This window comes from Chelonoidis abingdonii, chromosome 1, assembly GCF_003597395.2.
Source record: "Chelonoidis abingdonii isolate Lonesome George chromosome 1, CheloAbing_2.0, whole genome shotgun sequence".
Taxonomy (NCBI): Eukaryota; Metazoa; Chordata; order Testudines; family Testudinidae; genus Chelonoidis; species Chelonoidis abingdonii.
The window spans coordinates 178,250,896-178,268,324 of record NC_133769.1 but is presented as its reverse complement, the minus strand read 5'-3'; the positions used below and the strand labels follow the sequence as shown (position 1 = coordinate 178,268,324).

General features: G+C 40.0%; 2 protein-coding genes across 5 annotated transcripts in view; both read left to right on the top strand.

Annotated features, from left to right (window-relative positions):
• Positions 1-17,429, top strand: part of RCSD1 (RCSD domain containing 1) — a 368,022-nt gene that overhangs the window by 93,956 nt on the left and 256,637 nt on the right. The window lies entirely within an intron of this gene.
• POU2F1 (POU class 2 homeobox 1) overlaps positions 1-17,429 on the top strand; it is a 211,536-nt gene that overhangs the window by 113,837 nt on the left and 80,270 nt on the right. For 2 of the 4 annotated variants that reach the window (XM_032777410.2, XM_032777408.2), the window contains exons 3-6: positions 3,799-3,899; positions 6,947-7,000; positions 8,631-8,750; positions 10,566-10,745. In XM_032777410.2, coding sequence (XP_032633301.2) covers positions 3,799-3,899; positions 6,947-7,000; positions 8,631-8,750; positions 10,566-10,745 — 455 coding nt within the window. The remainder of the gene's footprint in view (positions 1-3,798; positions 3,900-6,946; positions 7,001-8,630; positions 8,751-10,565; positions 10,746-17,429) is intronic. The other 2 variants (XM_075072991.1, XM_075072995.1) reach the window with 2 other exon arrangements.

Here is a 17,429-nt window from a genome sequence, read left to right as displayed (position 1 = left end):
AAATATGGTTTCCTTACCAGATTCAGCTGGCTATTTGCTCACCAATTACTCTCCATGCTGTTCCTCATCTCCTGGTGAAGACAAGCTATGCTGATGGGAGACTGCACTCCCATCGGTATTATTATTCCATGTCAGCAAGAAGTGGAAGCTATGTCGGCAGAAGAGTGTCTCCCGCCAACATAGCGCCAGTGTGGACAGCACAAAACTTGCAGTGGGAGGGTGAGAGAGCTTTTTTACATTGCTGAGCAACAGAAGTTGGATCAACTTAAGCAGTAGTGTAGACCTGCCCTAAGAGTGGTTCATCTGTGCAGTGCTATATAACAGTAGCATGGGGCATGAAGCTGACTAGCATGCATATGCGGGCTGAACGGACACTGCTATGAAAAATCTCTGATCAAAGGTGCAGGGGGCACTAGCACATCTTGAGTGGAGCACCCGTAGTGGGGCATACCTCAAAGAACCACAGTTACTACACAGGGTGAGTGACTATTTCGTTTTTTAAAAGTTCACTGGATAATAGCTATGTTTCTTTTTTTAAGCCTTTTTTAATATTTTTATTTAATTAACTTTTAACAGTTGCAGGAAATTATGGAAGTGTTAGACAATACATAATTAATGACAGTGTACACTGAGATTCAAAAAGGTAAAGCTTTATAACTGTTAAAACACAAGTTGCCATCAACATCTGTGAAAATATACAAAGTAAATATCCTTAAATTAAATTCTAGTAAATTCTCAAGCAGCATTTTTCTTACTTTACCTAACAGTAAATTTCTGTTATCATCAGTGGAAATTATTTTTTCATCAGTTTGGTGAAATTGATGTTTACAGACATTTACCGATAAAATCTAATCCTCCCAAGCCTAAGTATATGCCTCCTTGATTTTCCTGAAAATAAGCCATACTTGCTTTCATGGATTTTTAAAGTAATGCTTAAGTCCCATGATATAACAACTGCATCTCTTTCATTTAGTCAATAACTCAGATATGCTAGTCACACTTTTTAATCTGAATAAGATGTGGCCCGGGGGTGTGGGGGTATTCAGTGGTGGTGTAGCTGTGTCGGTCCCAGGATATTAGAGAGACATGGTGGGTGAGGTAATATCTTCTATTGGACCAACTTCTGTTGGTGAGAGAGACAGCTTTTGAGCTACTCAGAGCTCTTCCTCAGCTAAATACAAGGTCGAACAGATTAGCTTAAGTAGTTAGCACATATTCTAAGGGATCATTCAAGTGAAGAGGTCTGTTAATATTACTATAGTCATAGAACAAAAAGAGGGGCTAGTGGGTATGGGATTGTTATAATAAGCCATGGGCAGTCATGCACTGGTTGAGCACCTATCCATCACCGGTAGACAAAATCTGATAGCAGTACAGTGATCCTACTGAAATTTCCTCCAAATCTGAGCACGTTTTTTTCTCATTTTAGTCACCCCATTTCTTAGAAGATTAGGGTAATTATAGGCCTGTCATTCTGACATCGATCCCAGGCAAGATAATGGAGCAGCTGAAACGGGACTCGATTAATAAAGAATTAAAGGAGGATATTATAATTAATGTCAATCAACATGGATTTATGGAAAATAGATCCTTTCAGATTAACTTCATATATTTTTTTATGAGAAGTTTGGTTGATAAAGGTAATAGTATTGATGTAATAGACTTCTGTAAGACTTTATTTGACTTGGTACCGCACCACATTTTGATGGGGGGAAAAAACTAAAAAGATATAAAATGAATATGGTGTATTTTAAATACATTAAACTGGCTAACTAATAGGTCTCAAAATGTAATTGTAAATGGGGAATCACATCAAATGGGTATGTTTCTCAGAGTCCCACAAGGATCGACTCTTGGCCTTACACTAACATTTTTACCGGTTACCTGGAAGAAAACAAAATCATGACTGATAAAGTTTGCAGATGACTCACACATTGGATACACTCACTGATACAGAGTGATCTGGATCACTCAGTAAGCTGAGCTCAAGCAAACAATATACATTTGAATAACCTAAATGTAAATGTATACATTTAGGAACAAAGAATATAGGCTATATGTACAAGATGGGGGACTCTATCCTGGGAAGCAGGGATTCTGAGAAAAATTTGGTGGTCCTGGTGGATAATAAGGTAAACATGAGCTCCTAGTGTGGTGCTGTTGCTAAAAAGGGCTAATGCATCCTTGGATGTATAAACAGGAATCTTGAGTAAGAGCAGAGAGGTTATTTTACTTCTGTATTTGGCACTGGTGCAATTGCTGCTAGAATACTGTGTCCAGTTCTGGTGCCCAGAGTTCAAGAAGGATGCCGATAAATTGGAGAGGGTTCTGAGAAGAGCCATGAGAATGATTAAAAGATTAGAAGAATGTGCTTTATGTAGTAATAGTCGCAAAGAACTCAATCAAAGAGAAGATTAAAGTGTGATTTGGTTAGTCTGTGGGTACCTACATGAGGAACAGATATTTGATAATGGGCTCTTCAGTCTAGTATAGAAAAATATAACATGAGCTGATGCCTGAAATTTGAAGCTAGTTAAATTCAGACTGGAAATAAGGTGTACCTTTTGAACAGTGAGAGTAATTAACCATTAGAACAATGTAGCAAGGGTCCTAGTGGGTTCTCCATTTCTGGCAAATTTTAAATCAAGACTGGATTTTTAGAAAAAAATATGCACTAGGAATTTGTGAAAAATCTGTGACCTATGTTATACAGGATGTCAGATTAGATAATCACAGTGGTTCCTTCTGGCCTTGGAATCTGTGTATTGTATCCTCTGCTACCGAACTTCAGTGCAATTTTATAAACTGGAGATATCCTTTCCCATAGTCACCAGTATTCCAGGAGGATGTTGTAGTGTGGGTGGTAATAATATCAACAGTGTACCAAAACAGTTGTCTACAATACTTATTCTGTTCCCTTCATGTAACATGGAGGAATGATTCCTGAAACCACAGTATAGCTGTTTTTTAGCAGAAGAGAAAAACTTTGACAATATCTTGGAGAAAAGTTTCTGATACTTTTCATTTCTTTCAACCAGATATGCCAGAATTAGCTTTTGGGGTTTCCCTTCTTCCAGGCCTGGATGGGAAAAGAGTGCAAAGAGGCAATCAGTTCTAAATTATTTCAAAGTGAATAAAAGATAATAGAGTAAGAGCAATCTAGTGTAACAAGACCTCTGCACAAATATTCATCGGAACACTGGTATATAGTTATCAGGAGGACTATGTCCCCATGTTCTAATGCACCATTTCCCTGTGCCTTCTCCCCTCACCCTTTACTTTCTTGAAAATAATCCTTTTTTTCCTTAAATACATTTAAGCATGAAGCACTTTGAGTTCTACTGGTGAAAAAGAAGTAGGGATTGTGTTATTACCACTGTGATCCTTGTTTTTCGCAGAAGTCTGACCTTCAAAATTGCCATCAGCAGCAATTAGATAAAGAGTACTTGCAAAACTGAACTATGAGCTTAACCCGAGGCACATACAGTTATAGAGCATCCTATTCTAAAACCATTGTCAGCACTAATAGCGCAGGGTGATCAAGATGATAGGCATTAGGGTGCCATGAAATTGCTTATGTTTAACTGGCTGGGAGTGACAGTGCTGCTGGGAGTGACAGTGCTGCTTTCATTTCTGGGGAGACTCAAACCCTTGTTGTTATTGGAGGACGTTTCATGGAATTAAGAGTTAGAAGTCCAGAGTAGCAGGAGACTTCAGCAAGAATTAATTTAAAATTTCTTAATATAATTTCTTTTTGAGTGCTGTTCAACAGTTTTGTAATTTCTTCTGCCTCTTCAGGCACACAGACAAATGGCCTGGACTTTCAGAAGCAGCCTGTGCCCGTTGGAGGGGCAATCTCTACAGCCCAGGCTCAGGCCTTCCTTGGACACCTTCATCAGGTAAAACAAAGACACTTTTTAAACTGGAAGTGGTTTGGGAAAGAAATGGATGGGGAAAGATTTTTTTTTTTCCCTGTACAGTTGGCAGCTGAATCCATGAGTAGCGTAGGGGAGCACTGTCATCCTGAGTAGGATGTGAGATTTTTTTTTTCTGCCTGCTAAATGTTAGAGGCTAGTCATGAATTATTGTACTTGTCTGTAGCCCACATATCAAATACACTGAGAATTATTATTGGGAAATAGCTCTTTTGGGAACTTTTAGATAACAGATGCCACCACAGGGCCATATTACAGATGAGTACTTACAATTAAAACACCATATGCTGTTCATAGTTCTTTAAAAAATCTGGAGGCGGGCGTAGGAAATGAATACTCTGGAACTGTACAGGCCACTAGGATATAATGTTTACTCCTCTTCGGAAGAGTGTCCATTAGAATCACGGGTGTCCAAAGACAAGGCCAGAATTGGTCTCTTAAGAATTATATTTGCCCAATAACTGTCCCAGCATGGACCTGGAACTTGTCAATGCCTAGTTAAAGACAGGAGAAGTAATAGTGAGGGCTACCAGTACACAGTTCAAGTCCTCCTGTTGCTTCCCGTGCTCAGGGAAAGCTTAAAATGATGGAACTAGACAAGCATATGTTTCTACAAATTTGAGTCATTTTTAGGAAGATTTATTTCATGGAGTTGTTTTCCTTAGGATATTCAGACTTTTATTTCTCTTAATCGCTTCTCTACAGCCCCTGTTCTTACGGAGTCAAAGCTATACTTCAGAGGTAGGGTGTCTGATCACACTTAGGATCTGAGAACAAATGTCTTTCCCTTCCTTGGCACCAAGTTTAAACTTAAAATTACTGGAACTAATTGGCTGACCCCACGTGTTCAGGGTCTGGGGTTACACAATTGTTACGGTATAATTAAGGTACTCAGGCTTTTATGTTCACTTTCAAGAGCGCAGATCTGCCATTTTATTGTACTGAGCATTCAGTACTATTTTGTCACAAAATTATAATTTTCCTAAGGTCAGAGGTTTACCTAGGACCTGTGGAATAACAGTGTGAATGTTTGAGTACACCGAAGCAATAGGCTGTTGGAGAGTGCCTTTCTTGCACACCTCACTCTCAGTACCCTGAAGGTTGTGTGTCAGTATGGTATGCAAATTCAGGAGCTCTGAATGTCTTTTGTCTTTCCAGTACAGCTTTTTTTGATGTTCATTTGTCATATGAACTTACCTGAAATCAATAACTTCTATCAGGACAATATTTTGTCACCTTGCCCTGAAAAGTATTTTTAAAAAGTTGCTAAGACCGTAACTTTTTTGTGACGATGTATGCTGCATTTCTTGAATCTCTAGTTTCAAGAAATCTCCAAGTCTTCTTTTGATACATCTGGCAATGGCCAGTGTGAGGCTGGCTACCACCTTAGGTATGAACTATTAATGTCTTCCATTATAGGAATTCTTAGTGGTGACAGCTGTGATTACTCTCAAGATGAGGTGCTTTACTGACCAATGCCAAATACAATACAAGGTGCTGTTCAGAAACAGCACCTTGTAAAATACTCTAATAGGAAAGCGTGTGCATAGGGGTATGGAGATGGATGTGGGGAAGAGAGAACAACACAATCTGTTTAAGTGTGTGCTGGCTGCACTTAAGAGACCTAAGTTTGTACGGTCAACCTTTAGTGCTGAGAAAGATAAAAATATTATATCCAGGCTATTTCACTAGGACAGCAGTTTGATTAGGCTGTTTGGGCTGTATGTTGTTGAAATCTCAGAACACAACAGGCAAGGCAAATTAAATTTAACTTCTAGATATGAGCTCTGTATGGCAACAGAGGAAATGCAGAAAACCTTGTAGAATCCCACCCAGGAACGTATGAAACATTTCAAGAGATGGCTCTGTAAGGTCAGAGCTGCCACAGCATGGAATTTTTGTATCTGGATCTGAATTAAAGCTCTCCAACCCACACAAGCCAACAGGAAAGCAAGTATAGTTAAATATGTTATTACTCTCATGCAACACATCTCAGTATAGGGATGTCTTCCTTTCCTTAAAAGACAGCATACCACTTTTGATCATTTGTTTTTCTTGTACTCATTATGTGTTTCCTGGTTCCCAGTAAAGCAGTGGATTTCAAGCATGGTCAGTGACAAAATAGTCTACAGGCTATAATCCCGCCCTTTGGAAGTATTGGCAATTATGTAACATTCTTCCTTCCTAGTAGGAGTGATGCTGATGATGGTAACATGAATAGAGTTATTGAAGCTGTCTACAGCATATGAGCATATAATTTATGTGGTAACAGGAGAGAGAATCTTTTTCCTGTTCGTAATATTTTTGTCTCTATCTTGCTCTTAAAAATCTCAAGTTTTGGAATGTTGCTTTCATTTCACTTTCCTGCTCCCCCCATTCCCCTCCCCAAAAATACTTTCCTGGGAGTATTGGCCCAGGTCATCGATCTCAAAAATTGAATTTGAGTTTCAGTACACTTCAGTCAATGCTGCCCATGTTAAGGGTATCCTGTCCTCTGTATGTAATTTATTTTTGCAGCGTTTAGGGACAGTGAGAGTGCCTGGGTCGTGGACTGATGGGTGAGAACAGTTTTTATGTGGTATAAGAGGTTCCTGCTGCATGTGTAAATTCCCATTGTGTGATGTAAGGAAGGTGGTGAATGCAGCATGCGTATTTGGGGTAATACCTGTTCTGAAGTTAAGAAGTTGATTAATAGGGTTTTCATTTTAAGAACGTAGGAGATTTCTGCATAAAAATTATATTTCCCAAAGAAGACTCACCCACCAAAAAGTGCTCCTTTCATAGTCAGATTCACATCACTATCCAGAGGTCCTAAACTGACAGAATCTTTTCTCAGTAAGAGGTGGACAGATAACACTGTGCAAGGTCCATTTAGACTTGTGTCTAATATTTCTCAGCACTACCCCTACTTTCAGCTACTGCAGAATGTTTTAGGGGGTTGTTGTTTCATCTTTCAAAGCTTTATATGACCATTACTTCACTTCATCTCAGTTCTTTGCACTGTGTTGTAGGTCCAGCTTGCTGGAACAAGTTTACAGGCTGCTGCTCAGTCCTTAAATGTACAGGTAAGGACTGCCCCTCCTTCTCCCATTCTCCATCAAGTATCTGTTTCATTAAAGATAGTTTTCAGACTGTGAGCTGTCCCATTCTAATTACATTTGCTTGAGTTTGTAAAATAAAAGAGAGGTTGAGCAGTAATAGTTTCACAGCTGCAGAACAGATTGGGTGATGGTCAGCAGTAGGAGCTGGTTAATTCATTGATACTAATAATTTTGTGTCAGAGGTTAGTGAGCTGTTGTAAATAGTTCTCATGCTTCATTACAAACTCCAATAATCTCACATATTCCTTGATTCCAACCTTATTTTAATCATAGATTACTTTGCAAGCTGTTTTTGAAAGCTGAACATAGGGGGCCGATGTAGCACTGATTTTTAAGGTTGCTGATGTGGATCACTTGGGTTTCCTACAGTATCAAGTAAATTATACCTAGTAATTTAAAAATAAACTGGGCTACTTGCTCCTCATTGATCTGCATAGTATAGCAAAGCATTCAAACTTTGTGTGATGCAGTATGCTCCATAGCATTTCAATCAACCTACTGCTTCCTTTCAATACAATATTCAAGCAACATGCCTTGCCGAAAGGGGAAAGGGATGTAGTTTTATTGAAAACTGGTTTTAATACTGCAGTATACTAAAGAAATGGGATAGTGCATTCTATGAAGCCAAATAGAACATGGACCCAGTTACGTGTGGTGATGCTTTAGAAAGAAAGGGAAATACGATGATCTTCCTTTTTAAGAGAAAGGAGGCAGAAAATTGCCTTGGTTGCCATGGTAAACTTCCATCCCTGAGAGAGATGTTGGCAAACAGGCTGTATCACTAGTGCAGAATGTTTACAGTCCTATGCTGTAATTATCTCTCAGTGACTAGCAGAATTAATCAGAGGCTTTATGTTAATTAGCCTTCTCTGCAGTCCCCAAAACAGGTGGTGGAAAATATGCAAATCTATGCAGAATTTTAATACTCTGCATAACCAGTTTTAATTACCATAAAACCCTCTCTTTCCTCCTCAGACACTTTCTTGCATTTCCTCCCTCATGGCTGCAGTATTCTCTTCTCCATTTTTAAAAAAAAACAACTAATTTTAAGTAAAACACACTACACAGCTATATAAATGCTTAATTTTTTATTTTAAGACCATTTGTGTTGAGCTTCTTGCTAGATTTAGTGAAGCATATAAGGGAATTTCAAACCAGTCCCCCTAGCATTCTGTTGACTTAATATCCTTAATGCAGATGTTTGAAAAACATATACTCTCTTCACTCCATTGTTCTGGATTTTAGTCCGTGAATAATTTTAAGTGCTTTGCGGTAGGCAAATATTTTTTCTTTGTGGTAAAAAGTAGCATCAACTTCAGTGATGCTGCAGCAAACAAAGTGAGATCTGAAAATATTTCAGGTACAAAAGAACTGAGTGTTTTGTTTTGTTTTAACCCCAAGCTGTGTTAGCTACACATGTTGGAGCAGTCATAGCTGAGATGGTGGGCAGAAAGAGCCATTTCTTAAACCCACTCTTAAAATGAACCCAAGGGCTTTTTGTATGCAGATGAAAGATTTTGATGTACAGTGTAAAGATAGTAGTGTACACATTAACATCTGTTTTACACTATAAAGAGTTATATTTTTTTCCTAGTCTAAATCTAATGAAGAATCTGGGGACACCCAGCAGCCAAGCCAGCCTTCCCAGCAGCCTTCAGTGCAGGCGGCCATACCCCAGACCCAGCTCATGCTGGCCGGAGGACAGATCACTGGGGTAAGGTTTACCCAAGAGAATTGTAGTAAGCCTCCTGTCTGGCAGTACTGCTATCATTCATCATCCAATTAGAATCACCCACCAACAGATAGCAGAGTGGCTGTCCAAGGTTACTGTCATTTCATTAAAGAGGAACTTTCACACAGATGGCAAGGGGAGTGAGAACATTTTTATATAAAAAGCAGTCTGCTTGTCAGTAGTTCTTAGTGCCTTGTGTTTGTTGGAGAAAATGTGTATTACAATATTAGAATTTTTTGGTTCCTATTCATTCTCTCCTACTTGACCTTGCAATGAAATCAGAACTCTAGGTTTGACGTTAGACTATTATAGAAGTCATGGATAGCAGAAAGTCAACATTTTGACTTTACTGCGGGACCATATAGAAGCATGAGAGGGAAACACCATGTCAAAATGCAGGTACATGTGTAGCAAAAGTGATGGAAACTTTATATCCCCAAACTTTTTAAATACTTTGCAAAGGGCATAAAGTTTGTGTTTTCTGAGCAACTCGATCTTTAGATATCATCAACCTTTTTGCGTACGCTCACAGAATTCAGCCCCTCCATTTAACCTGTCAATCTTGATTATTCTAGAGTTTTTGTTTTGTTTTAAATAGTAAAGTTTTGGGGATGTGGAAGTTTGGTGTTTTTTGTTTTTGTGTTTTTTTAGGGGTAGTTGTGCTTGTGGCAACCGCCAGAAGTGTTTAAAATTAATTAGAAAAACAAACGAGAGAGGATTGGTTTGGTTGGAGAGGTTATTTCCATTTCATCAGCTCTTCAGATTGAGGGTTTTGCCCATGAATAGGGTATTAGGAGGTTATTCCATCAATGCATTGGGTCTATGATTTAAATTGTTGGGTGATGTCATCTGCAAACTTGAATGATGCCATGACTAATTCAGTCCTGTTCGCTGCAGAATCCTCAAAGTAGAATAGCTATGTAAATGATCCAGGCCCACATTTAATGGATTTTGTTTAATTTAGTTTGTATTTTACTATGATAAAGTACATTTGCTTTCAACAACAACAAAAATTACGTAGTGGAAGGAAGTTATTAAAACCTATTCTAAATAAGTCATTTTTGTTTTGTCTGATGAATGTCTGTGGTACTGAGACATTCAAAACTCCAGGTTTGTGTAGATGAGGATTGTATTAAATACGGACATCAGGATTCATTTATATATAAAGGAGAGACTAGCTACCTGTTTCATAGAGATAATGTGTGTTTGGAAGATGAAGGGATGTAAACTTGCCAACTCTATTCTGGTTTGGTTTTTTGGTTTTTTTTTAAAAAAAGTCAGATGGGAGGGGAGACTTGGAGTGAAACAAATGGAGCTCATATTCTTCACTTATATATTAGGGCATAATGGAAATGATGGAATATGGCAGGGATTCTTGCTAATGTGAAGCAGCTGGGATGTTATCAGTTCATTCAGTAGCCATAGCCAGCACTCCTGCTTTTCTTTCATCTGGCTAATCACTTGCTGCTCTGTTTGGTGTACATTTCCTTTCAAATCCTGTCAGGACTGATTCTTTCTTTTTGCCTGCTAGTTAATTACCTTTTTGCATGAACCTTGGAGTAGATCTGTGGAGAAGCTTGCGTGATTCGTCAGATTCTGATTGCAGCATAACACTTAGTTTCAATGCTTCTACTAAACTTGTGCTGTAGGTTGATTGCTATGTTATGCTGAGTAGCCAGCTGCCCTTACATAAGGTGCCTAGGTTGGCCAATGTCCGTTACCTGATTAATAGCTGATAGTTTGTAATGGGAACAATTCTTTCTGCTGTTAATGGCTGTTTGTTCTAATTTTTTCTAGCTCACGTTGACGCCAGCCCAGCAGCAGTTATTATTACAACAGGCACAGGCACAGTTGCTGGCGGCTGCAGTGCAGCATTCAGCCAGTCAGCAGCACAGCGCTGCAGGTGCCACCATCTCGGCCTCCGCTGCGACGCCGATGACGCAGATTCCTCTTTCTCAGCCAATACAGATTGCACAGGTGAGCACTGGGGTTTGTGTGGGTTGAGGGAAGCAGATTTAACCTGAAAAAACACACCCACTTGGTCTTCAAGTGGCTTCTATATATTTTTACTTGTGGGATCACAGGCTTCCAGAATCTTGTGTTGAGCAGTGTCCCCTGGGATCACTCATTCCTCTCTTCTTCTCACCCCTTCATGGAGGACTTCAGGGGATCTAAAAAGGTGTGTCCCCAGCTATCCCTCAGTTCTATTTCACTGCTTATGGTGCCACAAACTTTTATCACACACTTTGTCCTAAACATTTCCCTTGTTGTTTTTCACTTTTTGGGGCCTATTTTTGTTTGTAGTTAGTTAGTTTTTCTTAAGAAAGAGGGGAAAGTAACAATGCCCATATGAAATGGGAATTATAGGATGAACAAGAGCAGGAGGGTGGCCTTGTACCCCCACTGACTTGGAAGGCTCTTTATGCTAAGTCAGCTATGTGCTGGACATAACTCACCACACAAGCTGTGTTCTTCATGTCAGTGTCTCTGAGTGGATCCATCCTGGTGCATTGGGTCCAGCATCAGAGATCCAGCACCCTTTGTCACTGGAGAACTGCTTGCCAAAATGATTCTGGTGCCTGGATCCACTCAGGTTGAAGTCTTGTACTGAGGGTCTGGCACCCTTACTTCTGAAGAACTCCTAACCAAAGTGAGTATGTGCCTGGCAGGAGTGGCAGTGAAGTCCTTGGGTCTGTCCAGGATGACATAGTCCACTGTGGAGGACTTGGCGCCATTGATTCTGTGCTTAACATGTACAGTGTGGAAGTCTCTAGATCTCTCCAGACATAAGTAACCTAATGTGGATCACAAGGTTCTCTAATGAAACTTGTTGCTGGCCTCATCTTCAGCATGGAGGCCTAGTGTCTTAGAAATTATAGTTCTTAGCATGCAATATTTTATCTTGATCTGAGTAACCTGGCTGCATGGTATCCTGCAACCTGTAGTCTCTACATGCTGCACCGACTGGTAGCACCACTTACTATGCAGCTGTTTCTGAGCCCAGGTTTAAAAATTGTTGCTGATGTTTGCTTTGAGAATCCGTAGCTCCCCCATGCTTTGGTGCCAGGGCTTGCCATTTGGAAGTGGGGTCACAGATGTGTTTTGTTTTAGGGTTGTTTTTTTGTTTTGTTTTTTCCTCTGTGAAAATCTGTCAACATTTGGGCAAGTTACAGTGTTTGAAAAATTGCAGTTCTCACATGTTCAGTAGACGTCTTAGATTTTAGCAGTTCAGTTCCCCAGAGATTCTATCCACACTTGACATATTCTGGCCTGGGGCTGAACAGGATTTTCTCTACAATTGCAGCTCTGGGCTGCAATAGACTATCTTGGGTCTAGTCTCGGTCACTGGAACTGAGAGCCCAAAGACTTCTCTCCTATGCTTTCAATCACTCCCTGCTGAGGATGGAGGATGAAGGTGCCTGATTTGAATGCAGAGAAGAAAAGAGCCAGACCGGGGGGGGAGGGGGAGGAGAAGTGGAGGGAGTAATTTGGACAAAGAGCCTGATTGAGGTAGAAAGGGAAGATGGGGATTGGAGTCTGGCCAAGGGGTTCTGGGGAGAGAGACTTGGCCTGGGAGCCTCATGTGGAGACTGGGAGTGGCTGGGCATGGAGATTTAGACTGCAAATGAGTAGAGTGGAGGAAAGGAGATCTGCAAAGAGCTGGGGTGAATTGGAACTTAGTGGGCAAAGAGACTGAGACAAGGCATTTAGGTGGACAGGACATTAGATAGGATGAGGAGTCTAGTGAGAAAATTAGCGATAGGCAATGTGGAGGAGGGCAGATTGGAGGACAGGTGGTAAAGACAAACAGATCAGGTGAGCCAGGAAGGAGGGGATAGGAGATTGAGACTAAGGAGACTGGGGAAAAAGAGCTGGGGGCTGGGTGGGAACTGGGAATGGCTGAGTGAGGAGACTGGGACTAGGAGTCCAAATAGGTCAGACTAGGATTTGATGGACAAGGAGAATGCGACTGGGATGAAAAACTTGAGTGGATATTGGGACTGGCTAGATGAGAATAGGTCTGGGATGAAGACACGGAACAGAGACATGTTGGAGGGGACTAGGTGGAAGAGGTCACACTTTGGGGCAATGGGCAGAAGAGTTTGTGCAAACTAGAGCATACTCCTCTCCCCACCGCAGAGTGGGACCCAAGATTCCTGACACTCACCATTCCTCTGCTGTCAGCAAATATCTGTGAAACCCACTGACAGTGTCCCATCCTCTTTTAGTACTGGTTCACTTAGGGGATGAGAACCTATTACTGCTATCAGTTAAACCATAATCTGAAGTGGCAAAGGTCTGTGCAATGGATCTAAATGTTGCAACCCTGCTGATGACCCATGTGGGTGTCAATATGATGCCACATGATGGAATTTGGTTTGTTTTTTTTAGTGAAAATTCAGAAACATGCACACAAAACTGTTAAAAGAACATTATTAAGACTGCATAAATAAACACTCAGAAATTAGGAAATGCCAGTATTAAGGTTGCCTTCGTGTGCTTATGCATTATGATATAGTCTTTAATTACATGATTGCATACTGCTTATTCTTGAGGGCCCCTGTCTCATTCAATGCACAGGATAGAACTGCTCAGGTTGCGTAATAAAGGTGTCTGCTGTCTGTGGACCCCTGCTTCATTTTTTGCAGAAGCTGGAAAGTGATAGATCAGGAGTCAGCAACCTTTCAGAAGTGGTGTGCCGTATCTTCATTTATTCACTCTGATTTAAGGTTTCACGTGCCGGTAATACATTTTAATGTTTTTAGAAGGTCTCATTCTCTAAGTCTATAATATATAACTAAACTATTGTTGTTGTATGCAAAGTTAATAAGGTTTTTAAAATGTTTAAGAAGCTTCATTTAAAATTAAATTAAAATGCAGAGCCCTCCGGACTGGTGGCCAGGACCCAGGCAGTGTGAGTGCCACTGAAAATCAGCTTGTGTGCCGCCTTCGGCATGCGTGCCATAGGTTGCCTACCCCTGTGATAGATAGTGAATGAGGGAGGAGACTGCAGGAAGAGAAAGGACCTTATGGTTAAGGAAGCTGAATGCTCCCCCTGCAGAACTGAATTCTAGAGTCTTTCCTTGCCCTTGCCACAGAGTTACTATGTGATTCTGGGCAAGTCACTTAAACCAAATTTTTCACAGGTGATCACTAACTGTATTTCTCATTTAGGGGGTGCTGAACTTGCAGTCGGGGGGCTGATTTATAGAAGTGCTGAGTACTCCCATTAACATCAGGTGCAACTCTGAACTGTGCTTTCAACATGTGAAGTGCTATATAATGCTAGGTACTCTGAAAAATTAAGTTCTAGGCATCTAAAATTGGGTAGCAAAAATTAATGGGTACCTTTTTACATTCATCTCTTTGTTCCTCGGTTCCCCATCTATAAGTGTGGATAATACCACCACCTCATTTTACAGGGGTGCTATAAAAATGAAGTTTGTGAAGCTATAGTGATGAGCACAATATAGTAGCCCCTGTAGATATTAATTCTGTGTTTAGAGGAGGATTTGAATAGTGTGCAGTAAATAAGACCTTTAGCCATACACTGACCAAGGAGGAAACAAAATATTGAATAGCTGCTCATCAATCAAGCACAGTCCATCTTGTGCACTGAATGAGGCTGCAGTCCTATGGAAGAAATAGTACGTGATCATGCAAGTAAAGATTGTATCATAATGCATATACACAAGGGGACTGAATTTGGATTGCATAGGCAATCTTAAGTCTGGCATTTCCTGACTGTTGACTTTACAATTAATGTTCTTTTAACATAGATTTTTGGTATGTAATTATAAATTAATTGCATTCTATCCTCTTTATAAAATGTAGGTGTAACGCTTGGCTTCCTAGTAAAATGAAAGTGCAGCCCTGTGTTGGGCATAGTTGAGAGACTCTATGGAAAACTTGTATCCTCTGCAGTTGCAGATGGATGAGACCAGGATCTCCATTCCATCTTGACACTGATCTGTAAACAGCACACAGGTTTGCTTATTTGCATTGCTATTGTAAACACAGAGCTGATTACCCAAATAGCCGACTGTTTGTTTTAATTGATGATTCTTGAATAATTGATTAACTGGCAGATTTCTGCAGCAGGGGGATTACCGTATTTATTTTAATTAACTAATTACACAAGCATGGCTTCTTTAATGTGCTCTGCAGTCAACACAAGACATCTACTGCGGAGATGTGGGTAAGATTGTTGGTGCTACTGCAGAAGTACCATTAACAATTGTACCAAGTTTGAGTATCTAGATACTGGGCCCTTTGTTCATCTTCTGTTGGGATCTGTGGTGAATATCTGAATGAAATAAATGTCAGAGGGAGAGAAATATTTAGGTTAGTACATGGGTTATAAGTAGGCGTAATGGTATGGAGCTCAGAGAACTTTAGATAGAATAGCTTCATCCTGCAAAGATCTATGTAGTTATGGAATAGTCTCCTGAAGGAAGTGATGGAAGTCGCATAAGATTTGACAAACTATTATAAATTGTATAGGCTAGAAACCATCGTGTTAGCTAGTTGGATAGACGAGATGACCTAAGTGTTTTTCCCATCTAATTTCTTTTGTTCTCGTGCTGATGTAATACAAACTTGCCATAGAGAAAAATGAGATCTGAATAGGAAAACATGATCAGTGGTTGTTTATTTAGTCATTAAAGTGAGAATTATAATAGTGCTATAATTACCTGAAAAATAAAACATACTTGCATTAGGAATAGGCATAAAAGACAGAATTTGAATGAGTCCGAGAGGCACCTCTCTTCAACAAGCTCTTCCAACCAGCATTGCTAGCAGCATAGCGAGGGTGAAGTTCCCAGTTCAAAGAAGGCTCAGCCAAGATGTTAGTTACTAAGACGAAGATTAGGAGAATGGCACTGGTTATATTAAGTTTCTATCTTCTTAGCTAAGATGACTCAAAGCAAGAGCATTTCTCACCTATGCTCTCTGAACCCCCTGGTGGTGTGCAAGGTTACTGCCTGTCCTGGATTTATGTTAGCTGGTTCTTTATGCCATTCCCCTGATGTAGAGCTGCACCATAGTGGCTCCAATGGCATATGACAAAATAAACTTTTCAAGTATTATAATACATAAATCCTCACTACTGTGTGTGTTTGAGCAGAGAAAGAAGAATAGAACAATACTACAAATCACATACTTCATTGCAACTTCTGACATTGCTGCATTGGCCACAGACATGATTTGTTTGGTGCAGTTTCCAGATTTTATGCTAATTCAAATGTTACTATGTAAACTGATTTCCAAACAGTTAAATCCAAAAATACTGTTTTAATGCAACTTTAAGTTTGCACAATTGACATTCAAAAATGATGAAATGTGGAAATTACTATTGAAAGGGCAACCTTAACTCTTCCTCCTGGCAGTCTTAAATTACCTGAGTTCATTCTATAAAATAATATATACATTTTCTGTCCCATCCTTAAATTCATGTATGTCTGAGATAAATTTATAAATATTGTAAAGAATTTAAATGCCAAGGATGGAGAGGAATTATTTAGAGTGAGACCTGGAATTAGAATGATAGATGAGACTAGACTGGGAATGAGGTTTAATTGTCAAAGGGAAAATTTATGCCAAATATCTCAAACTCTCTGGCATAAAGTTTATTAGGCTTTGGAAGCCCTGTTGTTCGGAATTTTTAAAGCTATATTGGAAAAATAGAGTATATGCTGTAGGGAACAATCCTCCACTTGCAGAGAAAGAGATTGCATGACCTAACTGGTCTTATCCAAGATCATAGCCAGCCAAAAAAAAGTAGATGACTACTATAGACATTGTGGGAAGGTGCAAAGAAGAGCAGTCACCAGCTCCCAAATGTCCTATTATATTTTTTCATGAAATTAACATAGAAAATATAATTGGGTCCCATCTACAGTTGCGAAGCTAAACTCTGTTAATCCACATTCCCAAAGTACAATAGTCCAGTTGAAGAGTGTAGGGCAGTTTGGGAACAAGATGAGCTTTAGTCCTTTCTGTGTATGAAAAGTAACTCCACTGACATATGTAGAGTTACACTGGGGTAAAACTGGTGCAAGTTCAGAAGCAGATGTGTAGTTTAAACACAGCTTACTCCGATCTTCAGTGAGACTCAACAGTGTTTAAAGTTACCTATGTCAACAGGAGCATCCATATTTTAACTGAGTCTCACACTTGCTAGATTTCATAGCATAGGCAAGAAATAAATCCATATGTTTTCTTACCTCTCTGCCTCTTGGATTCAGTGTTGTCTGCCTTGTTCTCTTCCTCCCCACTCTTTCCTTAAATGTAGTGCTCTCCCCACTTCTGAGATCTCTGTTCTTGGTTATTCCCCAACTCCCCTGAGGTGGGCTACCTGTTCTCTTTTCTGGTGTTTCCCTTCATTCCTTTGTCCATACCCTCTTCTCTAGATTCTCTCCAGCACCCCTAATTGAGGGTCCCATTTCTCTCTGATTCCAGAACCCCCCATCCTTTGGTCTCTCTTGATTTCTATTTCCCCTGGAGTGTCTTTTCCCAAGAGTTTTTGGCTTCCTGCATCGCCCTGTAACTCTTCACCTCCTCCTTCCCCCGCATCTGCTCCTCACAACCAAGTGATCTTGAGGCTCTCTCCATGGTGTTGATCTGTTCAGAAGTTGCTTATTCCTTTCTGTAACAGTA